Below are 26,153 nucleotides of genomic sequence, written 5' to 3'. Positions count from 1 at the left end.
AGAATGTCTTTGATGTGGGACAGAATCTCTTCCCAATATGGGCGGATGATCGGGCAGTCCCACCAGATGTGGCGGAAGTCACCTAAGAGACCACAGCCCCTCCAACACCGATCTGAGGAGGCCAGAAATATGTGATGTAACTTGGACGGGTACAAGTACCAATCTATAAGGGTCTTGAGATGGGCTTCACGTAGGTCTACGGAGTGGTTGTGCGTCGTAATGTCGCGCCAAAGACCCGACCATTCCTCCAAAGAAGTTCCTCCCAGTGCCCCATATAGCGGGGAGGGGGTGCCACAGCAGTGGTAAGCAGCAGATTATAAAGGAAGGAGATAGCGCCTCTCATAGTGTTGGTTCGGAGAATAAAGGCCTCGAATGGGGACAGGGGTCTAGTGGCTGCGTCGCCTATCCCCGAGGAGGTAGCCCAGTGGAGAAGCTGGAGGTGGTGATACCGCTCCGAGGCCGGGACGCCATAGTCCCTCATGCAATTAGCAAAGGTGAGTGGGGCAGATCCGTGGAACAGGTGTGTAAGGGCCCTACAGCCCCCCTCCCTCCACAGTTGGAAAGGGGCCCTCTTGCAATGCCGGCGGGAAAGCCGGATTGAAGTGGATCGGTGTAAAGGGGGAGGGAAACGTAGTCTAGCGATCATCACCAGAGACTGTGTCCCATACTTTCAGTACAGTGCTCGTCCACCTTAGGTTTCCAAGCCTGGTCCCAGATGGACCTCCCTGCGACACTCCTGTCCATGTGCAGCCAGTGTTTTTCTGAGAGTTGTTGAGACAATTCCACCAGCACTCGCAATTGCGCAGCCTTATAATAGAGGTGTATATCGGGGAAACCCACCCCCCCCCCCCTCCTTCCGCGGTCGCTGCAGAGTAGCGAAGGAGAAACGCGCTCGACCCCCCTGCCAGGTGAAGCGCAGCATCAAGGTCTTAAGGCGCCGGAAGAAGTCCAGATCCATCGGAATGGGAAGGGCCTGGAAGAGGTACAGAAATTTGGGGAGGAGGACCATCTTTAGAGCGTGGATTCTACCCAGCCACGAGATGTACTTCGGTTTCCAACTATCTAAGTCTGCTCGCACCTAAGCCAGCAGCGGTGGGTAGTTCGCCGAGAACAACTTCCCTATGGTAGGCGTCAGACGAACTCCCAGGTACAGGAGGGAGGTGGTCGCCCAAGACAGAGGGGTCAATAGCCGCACTCGCTCCATCTCTGTAGGAGGCAGTGTGAGATTGAGGATATACGATTGATCAAAATTTACCTTAAAATCGGCCACCCCCTCGAAGCGACGGAGGACCGTGTGGACGTGTGGGAGTGAGTGCGCTGGGTCCCCCACGGACAACATAACGTCATCCGCAAACAGGGAGATTTTGTGTTGCTCACCGGTAAAGGGGAGACCCTGGATTCCCTCATGCTCCCTCACTGCTAGCGCCAACGGCTCAATGCTCAGCGCGAAGAGCAGGGGGGAGAGGGGACAGCCCTGTCGGGTACCACGGGAGTGCGAAAAGAAGGTGGACAGGTGTCCATTGACCATCACTCTAGAGCGGGGATCGCTGTAGTTAGCCCGTATCATGGTTATAAACTTATCCGAAAAGCCAAAGGCGGCCAGGGTGCGGAATAGAAACCCCCAGTCCATGCGGTCAAAGGCCTTCTCGGCGTCAAGGCCCACCAGCACGGCTGGGATATGAAACATATTGGCTTTTTCTATCAGGTGGACCACTCACCTCATATTATCATGGGTCTGTCGGCCCTTGATGAATCCGGACTGGTCCGGGTGGACAAGGACCGGCATTAAGTCCTGGAGCCTACGTGCAAGGATAGAAGAGTATAATTTAGCGTCAATATTGAGGAGGGCTATCGGGCGATATGAAGAGCATTTGGATGGGTATTTCCCCATCTTAGGGATAACGGAGATCACCGCTTCAGCCATAGATCCCGAAGTTCTCCCAGTCGACACCATTTCATTAAAGAGGGAGACTAGGTAGTCACACACCTCCGATGCGAACGTCTGGTAGAAAAGGGCGGTGTAGCCATCGGGACCCGGCGCCTTGTGGAGTTTCAGAGCCCTGATGGCGTCCAGCACCTCTGTTCTTGAGATGGGGGCAGTCAAGAAGTCATTCCGTTCCGCAGAAACCTGGGGTATAGGGAGCTCTGCTAGATAACTCGTCTGCTCCTCAGAATCGAGGACATCCCCCGCGTAGAGATCGGCATAAAAGCGGCCAAAAAGTGCCGCCTTGTCCTCGTCTCGGTGGTGCAGGTCACCTGACGAGTCCCGGAGACCTCCAATGTATTCCCTCTCCCTCTTATCCCGAAGTTGGCGGGCCAAGTGTCGTCCCACCTTGTTCCCCTGAGCGTACGAGAGGTGCCGGAGCCGTAGGAGGGTGAATTCTGCCCGATTATTGTAATGGGCCTTTAATTTCCCCCTAACCGCTGTCAAGGGGCGAAGGGTCAGTCGAGACGGGCGGAGCTTGTGCGCTTGTTCCAAGGCAGCGAGTTCCGCCTCCAGCCCTTCCCGCTCTTCCCTCCTCAGTTTGTTAAGTCGAGCACTGAGGGCCAGGCAAGTGCCCCGCAGCGAGGCCTTGCAAGCATCCCAAGTGGTGAATACAGACGTGTCCGAGACGGGATTAAGGGGCAGGAAGTCCCGAATGGCCTTTCGTAGTTCCCTGCATGAGGTGTCGTCCCGTATCAGCGCGGCCGGAAAGTACCAATTGCGAAGGTTGTCACCTTTCGCCGCCCGGTGTATCCCAAGGACCAGCAAGCTATGATCAGACACAGATGGTGGAAAAATGCTGGAGTCGCGGACATCTCCCCTCAGCGCTTGGCTCAAAAAGATATGGTCTAGGCGGGAATAGGAATGGTGGACATGCGAAAAGAAGGTGTAATCTCTGGACTGGAGATGCAGGGAGCGCCAGCCGTCAATCAGGCCCAATTCACCCACCAGTCGCTGTGTTTCAGTAGAAAACAGGCCAGCGTCGGACCTCTGAGTGCCAGAGCTATCTAGGTCCCTGTCCCAAACCATATAAAAGTCACCGAGCAGAAACAAGTGCCCCTCTACAAAGTCCCCCACCCTACGCGGCAGATCTTGGAGAAAGCTATTTTGACCTGCATTGGGGACATATACTACCACAAAAGTGCAGAGCCTACCATGCAATAGCCTCTTGACCATCAGCCAGCGGCCCTCCCTATCACAGTTCACCCCCATTGGCTGGAAGTGGAGGGACGCGCGAAATAAAAGGGCCACCCCCCTATGTTTAGTGGAGGCGGAGGATCTGTAAATGAGGGGGAAATGCCTGTGCTTAAGGCGTAGCTCATCTCTGCGCGCTAAATGAGTCTCCTGGAGGCCCACCACATCCAGCTGGTGATCATTTAAGTATTTCCAAATTTTCTGGCGTTTCTGCGGAGAGTTCAGACCTTTCACATTCCAAGTACCAATACTAACTGGCATCGTAAAACATTAAATCCAGCCGCACAGCTATCACCTTGTCGAAGAACCACAACATACCTCCCACCTCCCACGTCTGTACCCCCCCTGCACTCCATCCTCACCTCCCCTCTCGCTAGGCTGCCACTCCCCCTCCCTACGCAACCCCCAGAGCCAATCCCCAGGCTGTACCAAAGGTCCTGCCATTGTCTGCACCAGCTCGACAGCATCTGAACAAGGAGTATAATTGGCACAATAGTCAAGGCTCGCGCCAACAAACCCCAGAAGTAGTACCAAACCAAAAGCAACAGTCATACCCAACCACACATTCCGGTCACCACCACCCCCCTGTGCAACCCCACCAACTCCCCTACAACCGCCCTCCCCACTCCCTCAACACACCATCCCGGATCCGACCCACCCAAAACCCAGCAGAACAAAGGAAGGATACAAAACGGGTAACAACAGCTCCCATGCAAGGGCAAGTGTAGTCGCCCCCTTGTGGTGGGGGAAGGGGCACCAGTGTGTGTGCCCTCCGAGGGCCGGACTGTGGTGTCTTCCCAAAAGTACATGTTACCCACAGTACCTGAAGACGAAGGGCCCCTCAGGCGCCATAGGTCTTCGCTGCAAGGCTCAAGCCGCCCCAGAGCTAGCCTGTGACGATGGCACCGTCACAGATGCAACGGAGGCAACCGCTGCCCCCCGTTCCTGCAAGCTGGTCGTGCGATCAGGCCGTCTCAGGTTCCGTTCACGGCCCACTAGTTTACTTAGTTTTAAGGTTAGTTTTGATGACAGCACTTTAGGGCAGAGATGGCAACTTCACATCATCATAACGTCTCACAAGGGCAGGCCCTCCCTTTAGGAGAGCTTGAATGTGTGGGCGGGGACACAGGCCATTTCAACTCATCCGCATACAGCACGAGTGACAGAGGAAATCGGGAATGGTGGAGTTGGCTGTACGAGGGGGGTTAGGCGGTTGTCCTGGAATGTAAATGGTTTAGGAGATAAACTCAAAAGAGGGATAGTGCTCCAATACATAAAGCGACATGCCCCGGACATTGTACTCCTTCAAGAAACATATTTGGTTGGGAACGCATGTGGGGCCATGACACAGTGGGGATATAGATTGATAGCTCACTCGGCGTTCACTGCAGGGTCAAGAGGAGTCAGAATAATGATAAAGAAAAACTTCATAATGACTACTGATTGGATTTGGACGGATAAACTTAGTTGATATGTGGCAGTTACGGGAACTTGGGGAAGGCAAACTACTCACGTTAATGCCTGTGTACATCCCACCGGGCCTGCAGGAATCGGCCTTTAAGGTTCAGGGAGATATCCTGCTCACATTCCCAGAGGATAGGCTCATCATTGGTGGAGATTTCAATTCGATAATATCAGGTCAGCTAGACTGTAGTCCCCCAAGGGAGGTGCCACCTTCACAAGTGCAAATACATGGTTTCATGGGAATGGTGGGGCTAACAGACACATGGTGCACCTTTCACCCGGATGAGAGGCAGTTTACTTTCCACTCTGGGGCGCACAACTGCCTCTCGAGAATTGATTACATCATAGTACCATCAGGTCAGATAGGGCAAATAACACAAGTACGTCACCTGGCCAGGGGTATTTTGGATAACTCCCTGGTATGGGTTTTAATGGGGGTAGTTGAACCGCAAGCTGGACGGGTTGCTTCAATTAACCCTTGGTATCTGAAAAACCCCGTAATTAAGACAAAGGTGAAGCAAGAAATTAATCTATACTTTGAGAAGAATGTCGGCTCGGTGAGCTCGGCCTTGATCATCTGGGAGGCCTTCAAAACAGTTGCCAGGGAACAAGCAATCTCCCTGATTGCTGGAGCCCAGAAAGAAAAAAATGCACAACTCACCAAGCTAGAAGCCGACATCCTAGTGCTGGAGAAAATACACACTTATTAAAATTAAAGATGAAAAAATATAAAGACCTAGGCACAGATGCAGCACAGTCCTAATACAGGGCCACGCACTGTAGAATTTATGAGGCAGGGAAGTTATTGGTCTGGTTGGGAGCAAGCCAACAGGTTACTTGTTGAGATAATCGACGAAGCGGATAGGCAAATTACAGACCCCCAAGAAATTGCAGACGAGTTGGCAACTCACTTTAAGCTAACCTGTAGATCCCATGTGGCCTCCACTGAGGGGAGTCGATGTCCATGCTATCAGATATACTGTTACCAAATCTGTCCCCAGACGACCGAGAGGCCCTGGAAAGAGAACTCACAGTTACCGAAGTTGAGAGAGCCATTGGAAACTACAAGCTGGAAAGACGATGGGCCCCAACGGCTTGCCCATTGAATTGTATAAAATTGCCTCTAGTAAAATAGCGTCACACCTCACCAAGATGTACGTAGAAAGTCGAGAACAAGGGAAACTTCCAGCTGACCAGAGACTTGCCACAAATTGTGGTCATCCAAAAGAGTGGTTAACTGAAAAACAAATGCGTGTGCTATAGACCGATATAGTTGCTTAACGCAGAGGTTAAAATATTGGAAAAACTGATGGCCACCCCCCCTGCTCCAAGTCATAACAAAATTGGTATACCCGGACCAATTGGGTTTCATGCCAGCCAGAAATACCTCACTTAACCTCTGGCGGCTTCATGGTGTGCTGTGCAGAGCCAATACCCTGCATGAAGATGCAGTAGTGGTTTCCTTAGACGCCACTATGGCATTCAACACTACAGAATGGCCATACATGTATGTAGTCCTAAAAAAAAAAGGGTTTTGGCCCTGAATTCTTAAGCTGGATAAAACTTTTCTACACGGAGCCCCTAGCACAGGTGGCAGTCAATAACCGAAAATCACCCACATTTACTCTTAAGAGGGGAACTAGACAGGGTTGTCCCCTATCCCCCTTGCTTTTCACTCTCATGCTGGAGCCGTTGGCATTGTGGATACGGAAAGATCCTGTTATAAGAGGCCTACGATGGTCGGAAATTTGGGAAGACAGCATTTCATTGTAGGCCGATGACATATTACTATACCTGGCCTCACCGAGAACCTCAATTAATAGAGCACTCCATATTTTTACAAATTTTGCGAAATAATCCGGATACACAATAAATTGGAATAACTCAGTCCTCTATGTACTGAGTGAGAAATTCCTCCCCTTGCCCCAAAGCTACGTGATAGAGGAGGCACAAGTAGGTTTTAAGTAGTTAGGAATATACGTCACCAAAGATCGTACGGCATATTATGAGCGTAACCTATTACCCCCGCTGCAGCAACTTAGGAGTGATGTACGGCTCTGGAGGTCTCTTCCGCTCAGCCGCGCTGCATTATTTAAAATGATAGCATTGCTTTGTTTCTTATACATATTACAAAACTCGACGACCCTGGTTCCCACTGACTACTTCAGGGCAATTGAGAGGGAGCAGAGAGATCTCCTTTGGGAGGGAAAACCACCCTGAATAGCAACCCAAAAGTTAAACAGGGGTGTTACGACGGGGGCTTCGGACTGCAGGATATTAAAAGGTACTACTGGGCATCACACCTAGCAGCAATAAATCATGGCATATACAGGCCCCGGGATGACCCTGGTTATAATATGGACTGCTGGCTTTTCCCAGGCGGTGACTATATCAGAGCATTATATGCCAATCCGACTAAATTGTATTTGACAGGACCCACTGAGCATGCGGTTCAAATAAGGCATATTGCAAACAAAAGCTTGAGTAGAACAGGACAAATCACATGTATGACCCCACTATGGGACACAGACAGATTTGGTACACTAAGAAACACTAAAGGCTTTGACTGGTGGGACATGATTGGTATCTCAAGGGTTGGGGACCTGTGGAAAAAAGGGGGAGCGATTGACTTTGCGCAATTGAAGACGTAATTCGAACTAGCAGATACAGAGTATTCTAGATACTTGCAGGTTTGACATGCGCTACAAGCAGCCATACCAAAGGAAGAATCTCTGGTAGAATCCATCCCTCTCGATGACCGGATCCTCGATAGGTACATGGCCCAGAAAGCTATCTCGTTAACGTACCAAAAATTAATTAACAACATAACTGATCCCCTACGGAGATTGCGCGAGTATTAGGAGTGAGATGTAGTGGATATGGAAGAAGAGGACTGGAAGGAAGCCCTATCCTCCCCTCGAGAGACGGCGATCTTCTCAAAACTACGACTCGTACAACTCAAGGTCTTACATAGGGCGTACCTGTCATATCCAACTTTGGTAAAAAGGGGCTACGGGGAGGATCCTGATTGTGGCAGAGGGTTTCGTAAAGAGGGCACATTCATACACATCATCTGGGAGTGTACACACATTCAACGATACTGGTCTGAAGAAACTCGATGTATGGGGGTATTCTACAAATCCCAATAGAGCTAAAACCGGGATTGTGCCTCCTAAATATATTGGTAGTAAGGCAAAGACCTGGGTGACACTGGGACTGATGATAGCGAAACGTAACATTTCTAAGCTATGGGGAGCACAAGAGGCACCGACGATCGCTGCATGGAAAAGGGATATGGATTGGTGTATGTTGATGGAGCGAACAGTATATGAATCTAGTTGATGTCCTAAAAAGTGGTCACAAATATGGGGACAGTGGAATTATTATAAAGGGAATATTTGCAAGTCCCCGTACCTCCACAGTCACAGAATGAATAGGTACACCCTAAATACAGGCCCACTTGCGGATTAGAGATAGACAGTGTGGAGCGTAGGGAAGCAAAATCCATATCAATGTAATGCTCTCTACAATACGGTGTCAATTTGTTTGTATCATATGCATAATGTCATCAATAAAAAGATTTAAATAAATAAATAAACATTAACGGTGTTAGTCTAATTATTTATTTCCTACATACCTATGAGTTACGTCTGTAAGTCTCTTAGGGCCAGAAGTAGGAGGCCAAATACCGGTCGGTAACGGCCGATTTCGGCCGTTACCAACCGGTATTTGGAGTTTCAGATGTAGGGGGCCTTAAATTTACCGATTCGGTATATTTACAGATTCGGTAAATTTACCGATTCTGTAAATTACCGAATCGGCAAATTTACCGAATCGCTAATTTGTGATGTAGGTAGGGTGACCAACCGTCCGTAAATTTCACGGACAGTCCGTAATTTCGGCCGTCTGTCCGTTGTCCGTGAAGGATTCTTTAACGGACGCCATTTGTCCGTAATTTTAACTGTTCACACAACCGGCACAGCTGGCCTCCACCTCCCTGCTTGACTCCAATGCTGTTAAGGTCGGGTGTAACTCTGATGCTGTATGAAAGCTCAGATACCCAGCAGCATTGGAGAGGCACAGCGGGATGGCAACCCTCACACCTCCAGCCCTTGATGAGCTGTTAAGAGGTGCTTGAAGGTGACTGAGACGGGGGGCTGTGGCTTCAGGAGCAGGGGGCATCTGTTCAGATGCAAACAGCCCTCAATGCGTCATGAATCTGCAATTGGTGTGACACATTCCCTTTCTGCCCAGGGCCCCAAACATCCTAGAACCGGCCCCGATTACACCGAGGCAGCACATGGTTCTTTTCACAGGGCTTAATTACTGTCACTAAATTGAAGAATGGAGGTTTTTTTTACAAACATGCAGTCTGTATTGTAATAAAATAAAGAAATGGCACAATCCCACCCACACTGATTAACAAAGTATGGAGGACAATCAGTTAAATCGGTCTCTCGGAGTATCTCCTTTCAGTACTGTACATCACTGTGGGGGGAGGGGGGCAAAACTAACATTTTGGAAACAGAGCCTGTCTTCTCGTTGTCTTGTCCAGGAGGGGGTAAGGAGCCCTCCCCCACCCTGGAAGAGACCCAGATGATACTAGAATACTGCATACCCACCCCTGTGCCCACCCTGGTGGATCCTGTTCCCCCCCATGTGGTGGCTCCTGCCGCCCCTCTTGATGGGCCTCTTGTCAAAAAGGCTCAGCTCAAAATTAATATGAAAAGGTGGGTGAGTGAGTAAGTGAAGGGATGGGTGGATGAACTAGTGAAAGGGTAAATGGATGAATGAAAGATTGAATAGATGGATAATGGGAGAGGATGGATGGATTGATGAGTGAGTGGATGGATGTAAGAGAGAAAATGGAAATAGCTGTATGTATGGGTAGAAGGGTAGCTGGATGGGTAAAAGGATGGATGGATGAGTGAAAAGGTGGATGATGAGTGAGTGGGTGGATGGATGAGTGAAATGATGGATGGATTGATGAATTGATAAGTGCAAGGGCGAATAGATGGACGGATGAGTGAAAGGGTGGATGTAAGGATGGATGAGTGAGTGAAAGGGAAGGTAGATGGACACAATGATGAATAGAAGAGTGAAGGAGTGAAAGGATAAATGGATGAGAGAAAGGATTGATGAGTGATAGGGTCAATGATGGATTCATGAGCGGATGAGTAGATGGATGGATGGGTGGATGGATGGAAGGAAGGATTGCTAAGTGAAAGAGTCGATGGAGAGAGAAAGGGAGGATGATGGATGACTGAAAGGGTGGATGGGTGGAAGGATGAGTGACTGGGTGAATGGATGAGTAAGTGAAAGGATGGCTGGATGGGTGAAAGGGTAAATGGCTGGATGGATTAGTGAATGGATGGATGATTAGAAGAGTGGATGGATGAGTGTACAGATGGATAGGGTGAATGGGCGGATGGATGGAAAACGGATGGATGAGTGAAAGGATGAATGAAGGGGTGGATGAGTGAAATGATAGATGGAAGGATACATGATGGATAGATTTGCAAATTGCTGAATAGGTCTAGATATGGCTGGGCTTACTTATATACAATTGTGCGACCTCTGGTGTGTCTGTAAAACTTATCCAATTGTCCTGAAGATTTTTCCTGAATTTTGACCTCCTGTCCTGAATTTGTGTCCTGAATTTTGACCCTTTGTCCTGAATTTTTACACTCACCGTCCTGAATTTCCACCAATGCCAGTTGGTCACCCTAGATGTAGGTGGCACTGAAAACAGTGCCACCAGCCCTTAAGAATTCGTTATTTACCATGACATACTATGTCATGGTAAATAATGGCCCATAGAAATCAATGGCAATTACCGAATCGGTAAATACAAATTCGGTAATTACCGAATCATACAGATTCGGTAAAAATTACCGAATTTTTTCCTACATCTGATTTACCGAATCGGTAAAATTCGGTATTCTAGAGTCGGTAAATCAGATTTCCCTACATCGGGACCAATGTCCCTTAACTAACAGAATTGTTCTGGCACTACTACTGAAAAGGGCCACTTTGTTAATTCAGGCAATCGATGATGGCCGCCTGTGTCGTCTCCTCCTGTACAGTAGCAAATTGGAGTAGCTTTCCTCCCCTGTTAAGGTTATCATATTTCAGTCCTTCTGCTTTCACTGCTTGGTCATAATCGCAGAAACTTTATCAGTTTACAATTCATTTGGGGTCGGAGGGATCCAACCCCCTAATGATGGCAGTTCTCCAGGAGCTTATTCCTCTATCCAAGAAAACTCTCCAGTATAATACCTCCGGTGACCCACGTGGCCGGACTAGTGCATGCGCTTTAAAGCGCTGATGCAGCACAGGTGAGAGAAGCACCAAGGACCACCTCCTGGGGTCCTGGGCAGCTGGTCAATGTAGTTCCCTGCAGGAAAGGCAGCAATAGCAGTAAAACAACTCCAGTGACCTGTGCGGCAGGACTAGAGGAAACACGTCATAGGGCTGATGCAGCACAGGTGAGATAAGCACCAAGGACCGCCTCCTGGTGTCTTGAGTAGCTGGTCAATTTAGTTCCCTGCAGGAAAGGCAGCAATAGTAGTAAAACAACTCCGGTGGCCCACTCCTTGCAGCAGCTCACCCTCCTGTACAATTTCCACAACAAAGATCACAAAAACATTTTAACAATCAAAACATATATAAATTAATTTTTGCTTTGGAAAAAGGAAAACAATAGCAATTCAACAACCGGAAATTTAAGGGTTTTACACATTCCGACTTTTATCATTCAACCAGAAATCCTCATTTGAACTACGTGAAATCACCCTAATCAAGGCAGCTTCCCCTGTGTGTGCAATTAGGTTCTGCTAACATCATTTATTATTAGACAGCCAAAACAGTTTATTAGTATTTCTATCTCAATTGTGTAGGTCATGATACCTCACACTCTACACCACAAAATCTCTGCAAACAAGAAATACCATTCAACGATGGCTTATTCAAGTGTCTTTTACACTTATCTAAATCGTTTTATTATCCTAGGATCTTAGACTACGCCAAGTCTGAATTCTTCAATTTCTTCACATATAACAATAATCATCTGCATTTATCAACCCAATAACACATCAATAACACAATTACAATTACAATAGACATCGCATCACCCTATTAATACTCCCACCTCGAAACCAGCGACCACCTTCGAAAACCGTACCTTGTCAGCTCCTCAAGCTCTAGGCATTGGTTTTCAGGATTCTGGGATTTTATTCTAACTTGAGTAATTATTTAAAATTCCTTGCTCCAAACATTGACCACTACTCTGCTACCAGAAAACTGATAGCGCAGACTGGGCCCTAAAATTTCTTAACATCCAAACCAAAATACCATCTTGTAGGGTTAGGCCCTGTTTTCCGCAGTAAATACTTCTTCTCAGTGATCGGCATTGGAAAGTTTTATTAGGAGTCAAGGAGCAAAACAGACATCTCAATCTTAAATTTCATTAGCAATTAAGTTTAGTCAATGATGAGAGTTATATTGTATTTTCAAAGCTCCATTTCTCATTAATAGATTAGCAAAGTTATTTTCTTTATTTTTTCCTTTATTTCAGTTAGTTCATGAATCACATAAGTTTATAGAAATCTCATCAGAGAAAGATAGTTAGAATAACGCATCAAAATATAGATCGCATTAAGTGTGTTCCATAAAGGAGTGTGTTCAATAATCTATAGATCAGGTTCAGAATTTTGGATTTCAAGAACCCCTGAAGAGTTTGAATCCAAGGAAAAGAGTGAGATCAAAAGAACATAGAATTTCAAAGCCAAATTAATGTAGTAAAACTCCCCATAAAGAGTAGTTTATAAGACTCAGACAAGGCTCAATAAATTCAATTACATCAGCATACAGTTGCAGTAGCAATTTATCAAGTCAAATAGCATAAGTAAGGAAGAGAGGGAAAACAGTAGCAGCAGAAGCCACAACCATCAAGGATAAGTGTCAAATACTCCAAAGAATTACACACTGCTATGTAGGAACTGCTATGTAGGAACACATACTAATATAAAAGTCAAGAAGACACGTCGAAAACATTGTAACTAGCTCTTTTCTCCAATGACCAATAGGACAGCAGGGTTCTCCGGTAAGCAGATTTAGCTCCTTCGTTCTCACGGAAATACATACGACTTATACTTTTTAACACAAGGCTAGCTACAGTCAGTCTTGCATAATTAGATTCTGGAAACATCAGGCTTGGTTTCCATAGGCCTTAAACACCAATTGATCTTCTACATCTCAACTTCTTTCATTGCAAGTACAATGACCTACTAACTAAAAGGCAAAATCACTCATAGGTAATCCATTCTTTCTAATTCGAATCCTACGGCACAAGTTAGTCTACTCAAACGTTATATGAAAGAAGAAGATAGGAAATTTATTACAGTCCACAATAAAATGTTGCTTATAAAGTAATACATTTGTTAAACCTGAATAATCTGCAGTTAAGACAGCATTTCAAATCAGGTCATTTTTAAGGTCAAGCACATTTCAAATGCGTGTCAGTTTAACATTAGGTTTTACACTCTTCATTGTACATTTAGATTTCTATGTTAATACATGTTTCATTTTAATCAATGGACACTTTTAGTAGCATACAAGGGTGTGCAACTACTGGGGCCTCTCCACATACATTTGTGTCATACTACAGGCTCCAGTGAGGGTGGTTTAGTTCCACTGCATTGGGCTCAGGGGTTCTGTCGGCATTGTCGGATTGAATTGTATCATGAATAAATATACTGGGTGCAGCATATGGCATGTCTCTAGTGTTCTTTCTTCTTTGTATGACCCCATAAGAGAGAAAGCTTGGGTATATCCTCATTAGTATGTACTGGGACAAGGAAGAAAGAAGAGGTGGTAATTCTCGGATTACCTACTGGTAATCTCAATTACTCTAAGTAATAGTCTTCATCGTCAAAGTCCTACATTCCAACCCTGACCTCTCTCCCAATTACTTATATGGTCCTACTTGATTTGTTTGATATGATGCTTGGGGGGTAACAGGATATGAAGAAGAGTTAATCCTTCATTTATCTCAACACCATTAAAGGGGTGGGTCTCACCCTGATGTAGGTTAATTATGCTTTTTTATTGTTGATGTTCTATGTTAGATGTGAATGCCTCATTATTAAGGACTAAGATGAGGAAGACTACTAATCGGAGGAATGAACATTACCGTAAGTAATACAAACATGCTTATTTATCATCTGAAGACTTGGAGAGTATCACCATGGAAAGTCTTATGTAATCTAAAACATGAATCAGAGTTACAGTACAATTCAGTAACACATTAAATGAAGTGCAGACGTATACCTGTTTAATAACAAAAGTAATTGATTGTTATAATAAATAAGAGTGTGAATGCATGGACAGTGAAACAGTTGAAAATATTGTTTGCAATAGACATGTCAAGACGTTCTACAAATCCTTTGTTTTAAGAGCTAAAATTTCCATTGCCAAAATGCTCATTCCTGGCCTTACATTTAACCAACCAATACATCATGGAAACTGTAGTGTTGTTTTTCAAAGTGAACAAACTAAAGTAGATTACAATAGATTTAAGCAAACAGGGACGGAAGTCTATAAAACTTGGTGATTGGTGACAAGGATTAGTCTGCCCATCCTCTTTGATGCAAAACCAAAGGGGATGATGGACGGAGTGTTGAACAATGCAAGCACTCACCCCCAGTCAACTGATCTGGGTTTAATCCATCATCATTCTTTAGCTCACTCCACCACCCCAGTTCAGACAAGGCCATATGCAAATCAGTCTGACCCTGTGCCTCATTTGAACAGTCCAGCCCGAACTGCCAAGCCATGTCTTCCCTGGACCGGAAACAAGCATCCTGGGACCGGTTTCTGGCTAATCAGCCGTCATCAGCCAGGCTAGCTTGAATCCAGTGGCAAAGTGAGCAAGGGACCCACGTCTGGGCATACCCTGCCAACTTAGGGCGAACAAAGCAAAACTAAAGGGGATGATGGACGGAGTGTTGAACAATGCAAGCACTCACCCCCAGTCAACTGATCTAGGTTTAATTCATCATCATTCTTTAGCTCACTCCGCCACCCCAGTTCAGACATGGCCATATGCAAATCAGTCTGACCCTGTGCCTCATGGGAACAGTCCAGCCCGAGCTGCCAAGCCATGTCTTCCCTGGACCGGAAACTAGCATCCTGGGACCGGTTTCTGGCTAATCAGCCGTCATCAGCCAGGCTAGCTTGAATCCAGTGGCAAAGTGAGCAAGGGACCCACGTCTGAGCATACCCTGCCAACTTAGGGCGAACAAAGCAAAACCAAAGGAGATGATGGACGGTGTGTTGAACAATGCAAGCACTCACCCCCAGTCAACTGATCTAGGTTTAATCCATCATCATTCTTTAGCTCACTCCGCCACCCCAGTTCAGACATGGCCATATGCAAATCAGTCTGACACTGTGCCTCATGGGAACAGTCCAGCCCGAACTGCCAAGCCATGTCTTCCCTGGGCCGGAAACAAGCATCCTGGGACTGGTTTCTGGCTAATCAGCCATCATCAGCCAGGCTAGCTTTAATCCTGTGGCAAAGTGAGCAAGGGACCCACATCTGGGCATACCCTGCTAACTTAGGGCGAACAAAGCAAAACCAAAGGGGATGATGAATGGAGTGTTGAACAATGCAAGCACTCACCCCCAGTCAACTGATCTGGGTTTAATCCATCATAATTCTTTAGCTCACTCCGCCACCCTAGGTCAGACATGGCCATATGCAAATCAGTCTGACCATGTGCCTTATGGGAACAGTCCAGCCGGAGCTGCCAAGCCATGTCTTCCCTGGACCGGAAACTAGCATCCTGGGACAGGTTTCTGGCTAATCAGCCGTCATCAGCCAGGCTAGCTTGAATCCAGTGGCAAAGTGAGCAAGGGACCCACGTCTGGGCATACCCTGCCAACTTAGGGCGAACAAAGCAAAACCAAAGGAGATGATGGACGGAGTGTTGAACAATTCAAGCACTCACCCCCAGTCAACTGATCTAGGTTTAATCCATCATCATTCTTTAGCTCACTCCGCCACCCCAGTTCAGACATGGCCATGTGCAAATCACTCTGACCCTGTGCCTCATGGGAACAGTCCAGCCCGAGCTGCCAAGCCATGTCTTCCCTGGACCGGAAACTAGCATCCTGGGACCGGTTTCTGGCTAATCAGCCGTCATCAGCCAGGCTAGCTTGAATCCAGTGGCAAAGTGAGCAAGGGACCCACGTCTGGGCATACCCTGCCAACTTAGGGCGAACAAAGTAAAACCAAAGGGGATGATGGACAGTGTGTTGAACAATGCAAGCACTCACCCCCAGTCAACTGATCTAGGGTTAATCCATCATCATTCTGTAGCTCACTCCGCCACCCCAGTTCAGACATGGCCATATGCAAATCAGTCTGACCCTGTGCCTCATGGGAACAGTCCAGCCCGAGCTGCCAAGCCATGTCTTCCCTGGGCCGGAAACAAGCATCCTGGGACTGGTTTCTGGCTAATCAGCCGTCATCAGCCAGGCTAACTTTAATCCTGTGGCAAAGTGAGCAAGGGACCCACGTCTGGGCATACCCTGCCAACTGATCTGGGTTTAATCCATCATCAGGGTTAATTAAAAAGACCACTGCGGTAAAAGAAAAATCTCATTGATGGTGATGGTGTCAGAGGTATTTCTCTTTTTTGATAGTTTTACTGGTTCCAGCCTCTGCACTTCAACTGAATCACTCCCCTTTATTGTTAATTGGATTTATTAATAAAAGCAGACAGGGAACACCTTAGAGGGTACCCTGAAAACCTACCAAACACTGGTGTGGTCTCTGCCACCACCAAACATGCTTCTAACCTCATGGGGTCAGAGCCAGTGCTCCCAGAAGACATGAACAATGCCTACTCTGGGTGGAGGTTCTTCACACTTCCTCCAGGCTACAATGGCATTCCAAGGCGGGAAGCATCAAAGGCGATGCCATCTTTGAAATATAACCCGGACATCTCGGAATAGTGGAGGATGCCAAGCCCCTGTCATTCTCTACTTTTGGTGGACGGACAGGCGGGACAATTAGCTAGCTTAGGAGGTGGTCCCCATTCAGCCAACACCACCCCTAAGGTAGGGCAGGTAATGTGTGCCCACTTCTCCGTTTCCTCTATCTTGCTTAAGAGTAAATTAGCCAATTAGGGTCAGGGTTGTGTCCATTCCCCTAAGCAAGTGGTCACATAAAGGGTGTAGACACCCTAAAGGTAGGTAGCACATCGGCTACTACCTGTCTCCGCCTGTGATGCGCCTCAATGTAGTATTTTGGTGGCACCCCTGAACCCTGAACTTTAGATTCGATGGATCTAAACAGAAACCGAACAAAGAAGAGCTGCTGACCCAAGAACAGAGTACCTGCTGCAGAATTATGGCACGAAACCCTGCCTGCTGCCTCCAAGGACTCAACCATTGTAGTGTGCTATCTCGTCCTGTTTCTGTGAGTCCTCCAAGAACCCCGAGTACATCCAGTCCTACATTGGATTTTGGACATGCACGGATGCTGAGGAAAAGTTTACCATGCGATGGAACATATCATGGCTCCATACAGAGGGTGATTTGGATGATTAGCAGTTGACACAAGAAGTGCACGATTTAGTGCGGACAATAAGAAGTGAATCTTACATCAAGTATCGTGGATATTGGATATTTTATTCTCAAAATTCCTACCTGCAGCGACTAATAGGGTGTGAATCATATTGCCAGCGAGCCTTGAGGAAGCCCTGATAGGGCGAAGCGCGCGTCGGCTGTGGAACATTGTGTCTTAGAATGGAATAAAACGTGATTGATCTACACTACGTGATCTTTATTGATTGGGAACTCTATAACACAAGAACATTCACTGCAGAAGTGTGCTAATTGCACGGAGGATGAGAGTAACCAAAACATAATGTGCTCTGGTGTCTTTTGATACATCCATTCCTTTGCAAACTACCGGAGAACTCCTTGCAGTAAAGGCGCTACTTCCCTGCAGTCCAAAGGCACTGAACCCGCAGAGTCTGACTTACCGACTAGCTGCTCTCCGGCGACGCCGACGCAGCAACTGAACTAAAAGTGGTAAACCAGCTCCAGAGGGTCAGATCTGTCCCCCCACAAAGTGAGAGGATACCAGTGTCTACCAGAGCCATGCTGTAGCAAAACCCAAAGTACCAGACCACCAGCAACTGACACCGAGGTGAAGAGTCCAATTCGGACTCCAACTGCCCAGGAAGCAAGCATCAGTTAAGGGACTTTGAGACCCACTTTGTGAGTTGCTCAGCTGTCTGGAAATCGTCCCTGCAACCTGCCTGCCCACTAAGACCATCTTGACACATGGAGCCCGGCTGACGTATCTGCTCTGCACCCAGCCCACACGGCCTGGGTGCCAACGAACCAGCTGTGCTTCTTTGGTCCTGAGGCCCTTATGACCCGATCCCTCATTTGGGGTCCCCCGGACTTATCTGTAAGTCCCCTTGTGCAGCCTGTTTTGAAGTGCCCCCATTCTTCGTAGCACACAAGCTACTAACGACCTCAGCAACCTGCTCCCAACCGAATCTGGGACACTCCAGACGATCCACTGGTGGAACATTGGGCCTTGGCCTGATGCTACCCTGAATCCAGAAGGTGAACCCTTGACAACCGACTGCACAATTTTATATGCATTTTTGTGGTTTTTCACCATTGACCTCTATTGTGCTTAATTGCGAACAACTGTGCATTACCTTCCGAACTTTAAAAATTCATTACTTAAAAAGTACTTGCCTGTAAACAAGGTTCTTGGTCTTAAAAATTATATAAAATTATATAAAAAACTGTTTTTCTGCAAATTGGTCTCAGATTTATTCTTGAGTGTGTGTATCATTTATTGCCTCTCTGAGTACATTAAATGCTAAGCACTACCCTCTGATAAGCCTAACTGCTCGCCAACACTACCACAATAGAGCATTAGTATTATCTACTTTTGCCTCTATATACTAATCTGGGATCCACTGGGCTCTCTTCACGGCGTACTTAGTTTAAGTGCACTATATAGAGAGCCAGCTTCCTACAAGTATTCTTTATGAAGTATGCACCACTCACCTGTCTTCTGTTGTGATTAAATGGTATGAATATTTTCTTGATTCAAAGGTTGGGTGTGGAATTCAAATACATACAGATCTGAATTTTCAGCAAACAGGCATACTGGGCCTTAAAAGGGAACACGAAAAATACATGCCCCAGAATGCAAAGTAACATTGGGCAAAAAAAAGGTAAGGAAAAGTAGTTACTATACATAACATGGGGTCATTTAGAAGCTATTATCTGACTCGAGGTCCAGCTAACAAGTTAGATTTAGCATTTGTTTTTGAACGCTGGTATAAAGCCCTCTTTCGAGGAGTGCGTTTGTCACATTTGCAGATATAGTACGTTTGAAAGGTTTCATGACATAATATCCATTTGTGAATAGGTAGCTAACTACTTTAAGACATTGCTGTGAAGAGTTTCCCATAAACGTAAGGCTAAATGTTTAAACACTTGCAGGGACTTTCATCTGTCTGAGGTGAAGGAAAACATTGCTTTTGAGTATACAATGACTGATGTTACTGAAAAATGGATGCCCCAGTCCTCAGGGCTCATTTAACGAAGTGCTGAAGTTCTGTAACTGTTGTCTTGGGTCACTTCATTTGTACAAAAGTACCAAATTATCTTTGTCCATCAATTTTGTTTGCCGGTCCTATATTTGTCATAAACAAGGTAAATAGACATAAATAAAATTACCTTGGGTGAGAATGGGAAGGGAGAAAGGAAAGTATAAGCACACTGGAGAGCTACCAAACAACCCTGTGACTTGTGTGACCAATACACTCGGCCAGTCAAAGCTTTATAGCGGATGCCACATTGCATTCTGTATTTTCAGAGGACCATAACTCGCGCCAAAGGGGCATTTTCTAATATTTATTTCATTAGATGGAGAGAACAGCTTTATTTTACTCACAATGAAGTGTCACTCAAAGTGTCACACATGGAATTGAAATGTCACACATAAACGCACTGAAAACATGAAAATGTGACACACAGAGTCACACTAGGAACATGGCAACCATGGGCCTCATTTATGAAAAGTGGCGCATCGCTGCGTAAAAACAGCGATGCGTCACTTTTCACTGCGCCCTCCTTGCGACACCAATGATGCATCATATTTACAGTATGACGCATCATGGCGCAAGGAGTTACAGATACGTCAGTATTTCTGACGTATTTGTATGGCGCAAAAGTGACGCATTGCTAGAGTGTGTCACAAAAGAAACGCAACTCCAGCAATGACCCTTTCTTGCGTCGGAACGCCCCCCTGCATACATTATACCTGGCGTAGGTATAATGTAGCGCAGGGGTTTACAAAGTGACGCATCTACCTAGATGCGTCACTTTGTAAATATGGTGCAACAAGGCACATTTTTTACGCAAAAAGTGACGCACGGCCTCATAAATGAGGCCTCATGTGTGTACCTTAACAAGGGTGGAGTGCGCGCACATAGCGACATCTACACTGCAAGCTTTAGTACCTTATACTCTTGCACAGACTCCAGGAGGGTCACCACGCTGTGGGACCGGTGATCCCGCGACTCACGGCACACCACGCAGATTGCCCTCTGGTCGTCCTCGCAAAAGAGTTTCAGCTTCTCTTGGTGCTCGTCGCACTTCCCCTCTTCCTGCTGCAGCTTCAGCTTTAAGTTCAGCTGCCTGGAGATCTCCACCACCCTGGCGAGCTGCCTGCTGGGTCTGAGGTCGTCCCGCTGGAAACCCTGCCTGCACTCGGGGCAAGAGGCTTCGCCCTGGACCCCTCTGCAGTACTGGCTAATGCACCCGCGGCAGAAGCTGTGGCCACACTCGATGGCCACCGGGTCTGTGAAGTACTCCAGGCAAATGGAGCAGGTGACCTCGGCCAGGAGATTTACCACAGCCATTTCCGTGCGCGAGGAGTAGCTGGGAGGCAGCTTCAGTTGGAGTCCTTTACTCTGTCTGCAACAAGATCCAGGAAGCGCCTGGAGCGGGTTCTAAATCCGGGACCTCCCCTTCTGCCCACAGGCTTTCACGGATACCGTATAAATGTCAACACTCCCACAGACATTGGAGCCGTGTGCAGCAGTCAGAACTGTTATGTCTTTATTCGACTGTGAATTATTTATTTTGCTTATATAATGCATGACTTACTAAGAATAAGGGAGGGCACGGGATTTACAATGTATTACACTAAATACACTTCAAGAGCAAAGCAATAAAAAACAGAAAAACTACTGTGATATAAGGCATAACAATAAATGTTCCTCCTAATCATCTCCTGCCACCACCATTTGGAATCAAGAGTGATATATTTAGAGTAATGAAGCAAATTATGCAGTATGTTTCATAATATTACCTAACTGTCATTGCTTTTTGTCACAATTAACCATCGAGGCAGAACGAATTCCTATACTTTAGAACATATGTATGAAATTAGATTATTATTTGGGGTGAGTGGCTGTGCACCTCATGGAAAAATCAGTGAACTCTTAAAGTCGCTAAATTAACCTGAGCTTGCCCACTCTGGTTGCTATGGCACAGAGCAGACAGGCTTAAATTGGAGTAATTTTTAAAGTATTGCATAACAGTAATACAGCCAAAAATGTAAAACAATAAGTATTCCAAACCAAATTAGTTAAATAAATATATTTAACAAAATGACATAAAAATGATAAAAATCCAAAATGAAGAACCAAAGATATGATCATTTAAATATTTAAGTAGGAACGCCGTCAAAAATCTGAAAGACCCAATGATAGTCAATGGTAGTGTTAGACCAGGACCTAGGTGCAATTTGAGGCTGACGATGGTGGCGGGTGGATCGAATACATCAACCACGTTAGTCCTGGACAGACAATTTAACTTCTGGCTAACGGCCCAATTTAGTGTTTGGGGGAGAGGGAACGCTGTCACAACTGCAACAGAGTACCCTCCATGACAAACTGAAGGTCCACCCGACTCATTTAGAGTCAGGCAGACCTTTAATATGTCGACGGCAGAGACTAGTCCATCTCCACCGGTGTCATATGCCACCAACAGCCCAACAGGGTAATGGCTATCAGAGGTTTTGCCATTTGTCCGCCAGTCCTCTTTTGAGTAGGTGGACAAATAGCAAGTTTTCACTGGCCTCCATCGCCAGGTACATCATGGCGATAAGGAGCAGTGAACCTTGCAAAGTTATTCCCACACTATAGGAGAAAACTCCCACAGTAAGGGGGTCATTGCTTTTTTCATTTTCAAAAATAAACTTTAGGGGGCGTGGCCAGGATGGCGACCTGAGTGGAAGCAACATCGTGAGGCTCCCCACTCCAGGCCCCCCATTGAGGCCTTTTCTCAGCACCTGAGCCCCTCTCTGGTATGGATCGGGGCCGGAAGCTCTAACACAACGAGTGGCTGATCTCGGGACGAAGAGTGGGGCGAGGTGCCATTCATCTGCTGCGTGGAGCTCCGAGTGGCACTGCCGCTTCATGGTGGCCCAGTGAGCGGAGCTGGACGCAGCACTTCCCCAACGCCTGCGAGCAACCAGGTGGGCTCCCTGCCCGGAAGACACCGGCCCACAATCAATTCCAGGGGTCGGCGGAGCGAGGCGGAGTGAGGCGGCGCGGCCGCACATCGGCGTCGTGGCGATCTACAGCGAGGGTCACCGGCGGCCGCGGGAGTTCCCGGCCGTGGGCGGCGCGAAAATCGAGGTCCGGGCTTTGGGGCCTGCCGCCGTACTGTACCCATCGGCCCCGCTGGGTCAGCAAAGAGTGGAGCGCGAGGCCTGTGCGGTGGTCCGCCACCCCCAGACTGAAGGTGCGGCGTAGGAGGGGGCCGGCCTGGCGGGACTGGTGTGGCCGGGACGACGTGGGGGTGGGGGGCCCAGCGAAGGCCCACCGGGACGGCGCGAAATTGAGTCCGAGGCGGCGGGGCCTGAGTGACGAGCCCGCCGATTGCACATCCCGGGCCGGTGAGGGTCTGCAAGCGACTGGAAGGTGAGGAGTGGAGGGAGCGGTCATTACCAGCCTGCGCCTGCAGTGTTTCGCCCGGGGACTTCAAGAGAGGCGACTGGGACTTGTGGGGGGTCCGCCAAGAGGCACATCCGACCAGGCCTGCGATGCCCCTGTGGGCGCGAGGACTAGCCTCAGCCAAATTATCATCAAGCCTGCTTAGGCCCCCTACACCGGTGCGGGCCTACACAGCGTCTTGTCCCCACATTGGGGCTGAAGCAAAGAAGCAGTGAGCACCGCAATAAGGAACGTGTAAGGGCACAGTGGGGGAGCTGCGAGACTAGGGGTTCGGCCCTTGCCGCCCAAGCGACGCTGAGACACTCTGGTTGGTGGCACGCGCGCCGGTGCACACTACCCTCGCGTGTATGGGCCCTTGAGCTCCTCCACAGCCGGTGCTGACTGCAAACTATGGCCACTACAGGGCGTAGAGGCGGGCGCACCATCAGGGACATGCTTGTTAAGGGCACCCCTAAGGGAGACAAGGGTCCCCCATCCCCGACAGCAGTAAAGGAGGCCACAGATCAGGGGATGGGGGGGTGCCCATCACTAAATCGTTCCTTGAAACTTTATTCAACTCCCTACGCGAGGACTTCCAAGCAGTAAAGCAGGAAATGGCCGGAGAGCACCGCGAACTTCGTCAGGAAGTGGATGGACTGGGCGAGCGAGTGGCGGCGGTGGAGGAGGCGGAACAGACCAGAAGTGAAGAAGTGGAACTACTCCAGCAAGAAGTCATCCGCCTCCGAGAGCAACAAGTTGATCTTCAGGCGCACACGGAGGACCTTGAAAACCGGTCCAGAATGAACAACATTATGGTCCGAGACATTCCATCCAAAGCTGAGGGGGACAGTGTCACGAGCTTCCTACAAGAAATGTTCCGGGAGATTCTGGGGGAGGCTGACGGCTTTATAATTCGCACAGAGAGGGCGCACAGGGTTGGCCTGGCGCGCCGTGCACCTGCCCCCCCCCACCTGACAATCTGGCCTTCCTACCTGACTTTCCCTTAAAAGAGAGGATCCTTCGAGAGGCTCGTCAGAAACAACCTCTCCAGTACCAGGGGCATCAGGTGGCACTATACCAAGACCTCTCGGCCATCACATTGCACAAGAGGAAAGCCTTTAAGGTAGTCACAACGTTCCTGCGCGATAAGGGAGTCCCCTACTCGTGGGGCCATCCCTTCAGGCTGATATTTAAGTGGAAAGGGGCCCTGCACCAGCTCAGATCCTTGCACGACACATGCGCCCTGCTGGGCACTGATCTCCACGAGGAGCCCATATCGCAGGAGGCCTCTCTGTGACCTTCACAAGAGAAGTCAGCGCGGCCCTCCCGAGATGGGTGGCAGCGGGTGGGCCGCAGACGTTCGCCCAAGGCCCACCTAAAACCGGACCCAACCACTGTGGCACAGGAACAGGCCTCAGCCATCCAAGAAGTGTCCAGAGCGGCATTGAACTGACCTCGCTAGGAGGGGGGCTTTCTATGCACTACGACCATGCGGGTCCGCTGGGGGGGATGGACGGGGGGCCGAACAGGTCGCCACCACCACACGCTCCTTCACATAACGTCACCACAGGCCTGAACTGGGTGCTAACTGACCTGGGACTATGAACTGACACTGGGAGTTTTCTGTTGGGTTTAGGGTGGGGGGGGGGCGGGGGTGTTGGGAGGCGGTTGGGGTGTGGGGTCCTGGGAGGGGGGACGGACGGTTGGATGGAGGGGGTGGATCCGGGGGAGGCGGTGGGGGTTAGGGTGGAGGGAGGGTTGGGCGTTGGGGCGGGAGTTTTTGGGTTGGGGGGAGCGGGGTGGGAACCAGTGTGTCGAAGGGGACAGGGCACACACAAGTGCCATAATGGAACGACACGAGGTGAATTTGGCAAACACTATCCACCGATACCATGATGGCTGACACTGCTTTAAAATTTTTAACACTAAATGTGAAGGGCCTTAACAACCCCATTAAGCGGAGAGCAGTGCTATCATATCTAGAAAACTCGGGTCTGCGATTTGCTTGCTTCAGGAAACGCATTTACTTTCTAAAGACTGGCACAGGATGAGGTCCCGAGCATTCCCCCAAAAACTCTTTTCCTCAACACCTGATAAAAAGGCAGGCATCGCGATTTTAGTGGCTAAGCACTTCTGTGGTCAGGTCAGAGATAAAGTGGGGGAGATTAAAGGTAGACTGCTAGCTCATAGTATTATGGTGGGTAACCAGCAGATGACAGTGGGGTCCCTGTATGCCCCGAACACGGGACAGGAGCCTTTCCTATGTTATACCTTGTCGGAAGCATTGCGCTCCTCCGATCCCCTTCTACTCCTGGGGGGTACCTTAACTTAGTGATGGATAAAGACAGGGATAGGTCGGGTCACCGATATGGCAGCGCAGGAGCTATCTCGGGGACAGGTGAGGAATGGATACAGCAAAGAGAGTTAGTGGACCTGTGGAGGGCTAAACACCCAGGGGCATCACAATACACTTTCCACTCTCATGTGCATCACACCTATTCCAGATTGGACCACTTCATAGGCTCCTCTGAGCTGGAAGCCCGGGTGGTAGAAGTGGGTATCATCCCGGCAGCCATCTCTGACCACAGTCCCCAGTGTTAGAAAGCCCCCTGGTAGGTGGAGGCTAAGGGAACCCCTCCTGCAGCGCGCTGAAGTGGCCCAGCAAATCCGTAAGTGCATCACTGATTACTTAGCGGTTAATGACTGTCCTGAGACGCCTGCGACGGCAGTATGGGGGGCATTGAAGGCGGTGGTGCGGGGCGAACTCATTGCGGTAACAGCGGCGGAGTCCAAGGAACGTAGAGGTAAGCGAGAAGTCCTCACAGCCACGGTCGTAGAACTGGAACGGGTCCATAGTCGTACGGGCCGGAAGATAGCACTAAATTATGCTAACATAACAATGCAGATTCAAAAGGACCTGGCGCGCTGGACTAAACAACCACTCTCCCTGCTGGGGAGGATTGCGGCGGTGAAAATGTCGGCACTTCCTAAGATTCTCTATATCTTTCAGACTATTCCGGTGTCCCTACCAGCCGGGACCATTGCGAATATGCAAGCAGCGATCCAGCATTTTATATGGGGGGGAAGAGACCGCGCCTGCACGAACAATTAGCATACCGGGAGATGGACAAGGGGGGATTGGGGATTCCCAATCTCCAACAATACTTTCAAGCAGCGCAGCTGCGATATTTAGTGGAGTGGTACAGGCCTGAATCAGAGAAGAGATGGCTCTTCCAAGACAGGGCCAGGGCCAAAACGTCTCTGTGGAAAATACCATTCCTCCGCCGCTCTCATAGGCCACGCTACCTCCAGCACTCACCCATTACATGCACCATATTGAACGTATGGGACTCGGTTGCTGTCAAACGTGAATTTACAACCTTCCCTTCACCGCTCACTCCTTTACTGGACAACCCCGAGTTCCCCCCCTGGCGCTGATCCCCGATCAATCCCACAAT

The 26,153-nt window shown here is 48.4% G+C and overlaps 1 protein-coding gene across 1 annotated transcript in view; it reads right to left on the bottom strand.

Annotated features, from left to right (window-relative positions):
* LOC144798389 (E3 ubiquitin-protein ligase TRIM39-like) overlaps positions 1–20,687 on the bottom strand; it is a 231,881-nt gene extending 211,194 nt beyond the window's left edge. Inside the window, exon 1 of the mRNA XM_078669229.1 lies at positions 20,212–20,687. Within this exon, the coding sequence (XP_078525355.1) occupies positions 20,212–20,613 (402 nt within the window). The 5' untranslated portion in view covers positions 20,614–20,687. The remainder of the gene's footprint in view (positions 1–20,211) is intronic.
* Between the last annotated feature and the right edge of the window lie 5,466 nt (positions 20,688–26,153).

Source organism: Lissotriton helveticus, chromosome 12 (genome assembly GCF_964261635.1).
Source record: "Lissotriton helveticus chromosome 12, aLisHel1.1, whole genome shotgun sequence".
Taxonomy (NCBI): Eukaryota; Metazoa; Chordata; class Amphibia; order Caudata; family Salamandridae; genus Lissotriton; species Lissotriton helveticus.
This window is presented reverse-complemented; position numbering and strand designations above follow the sequence as displayed.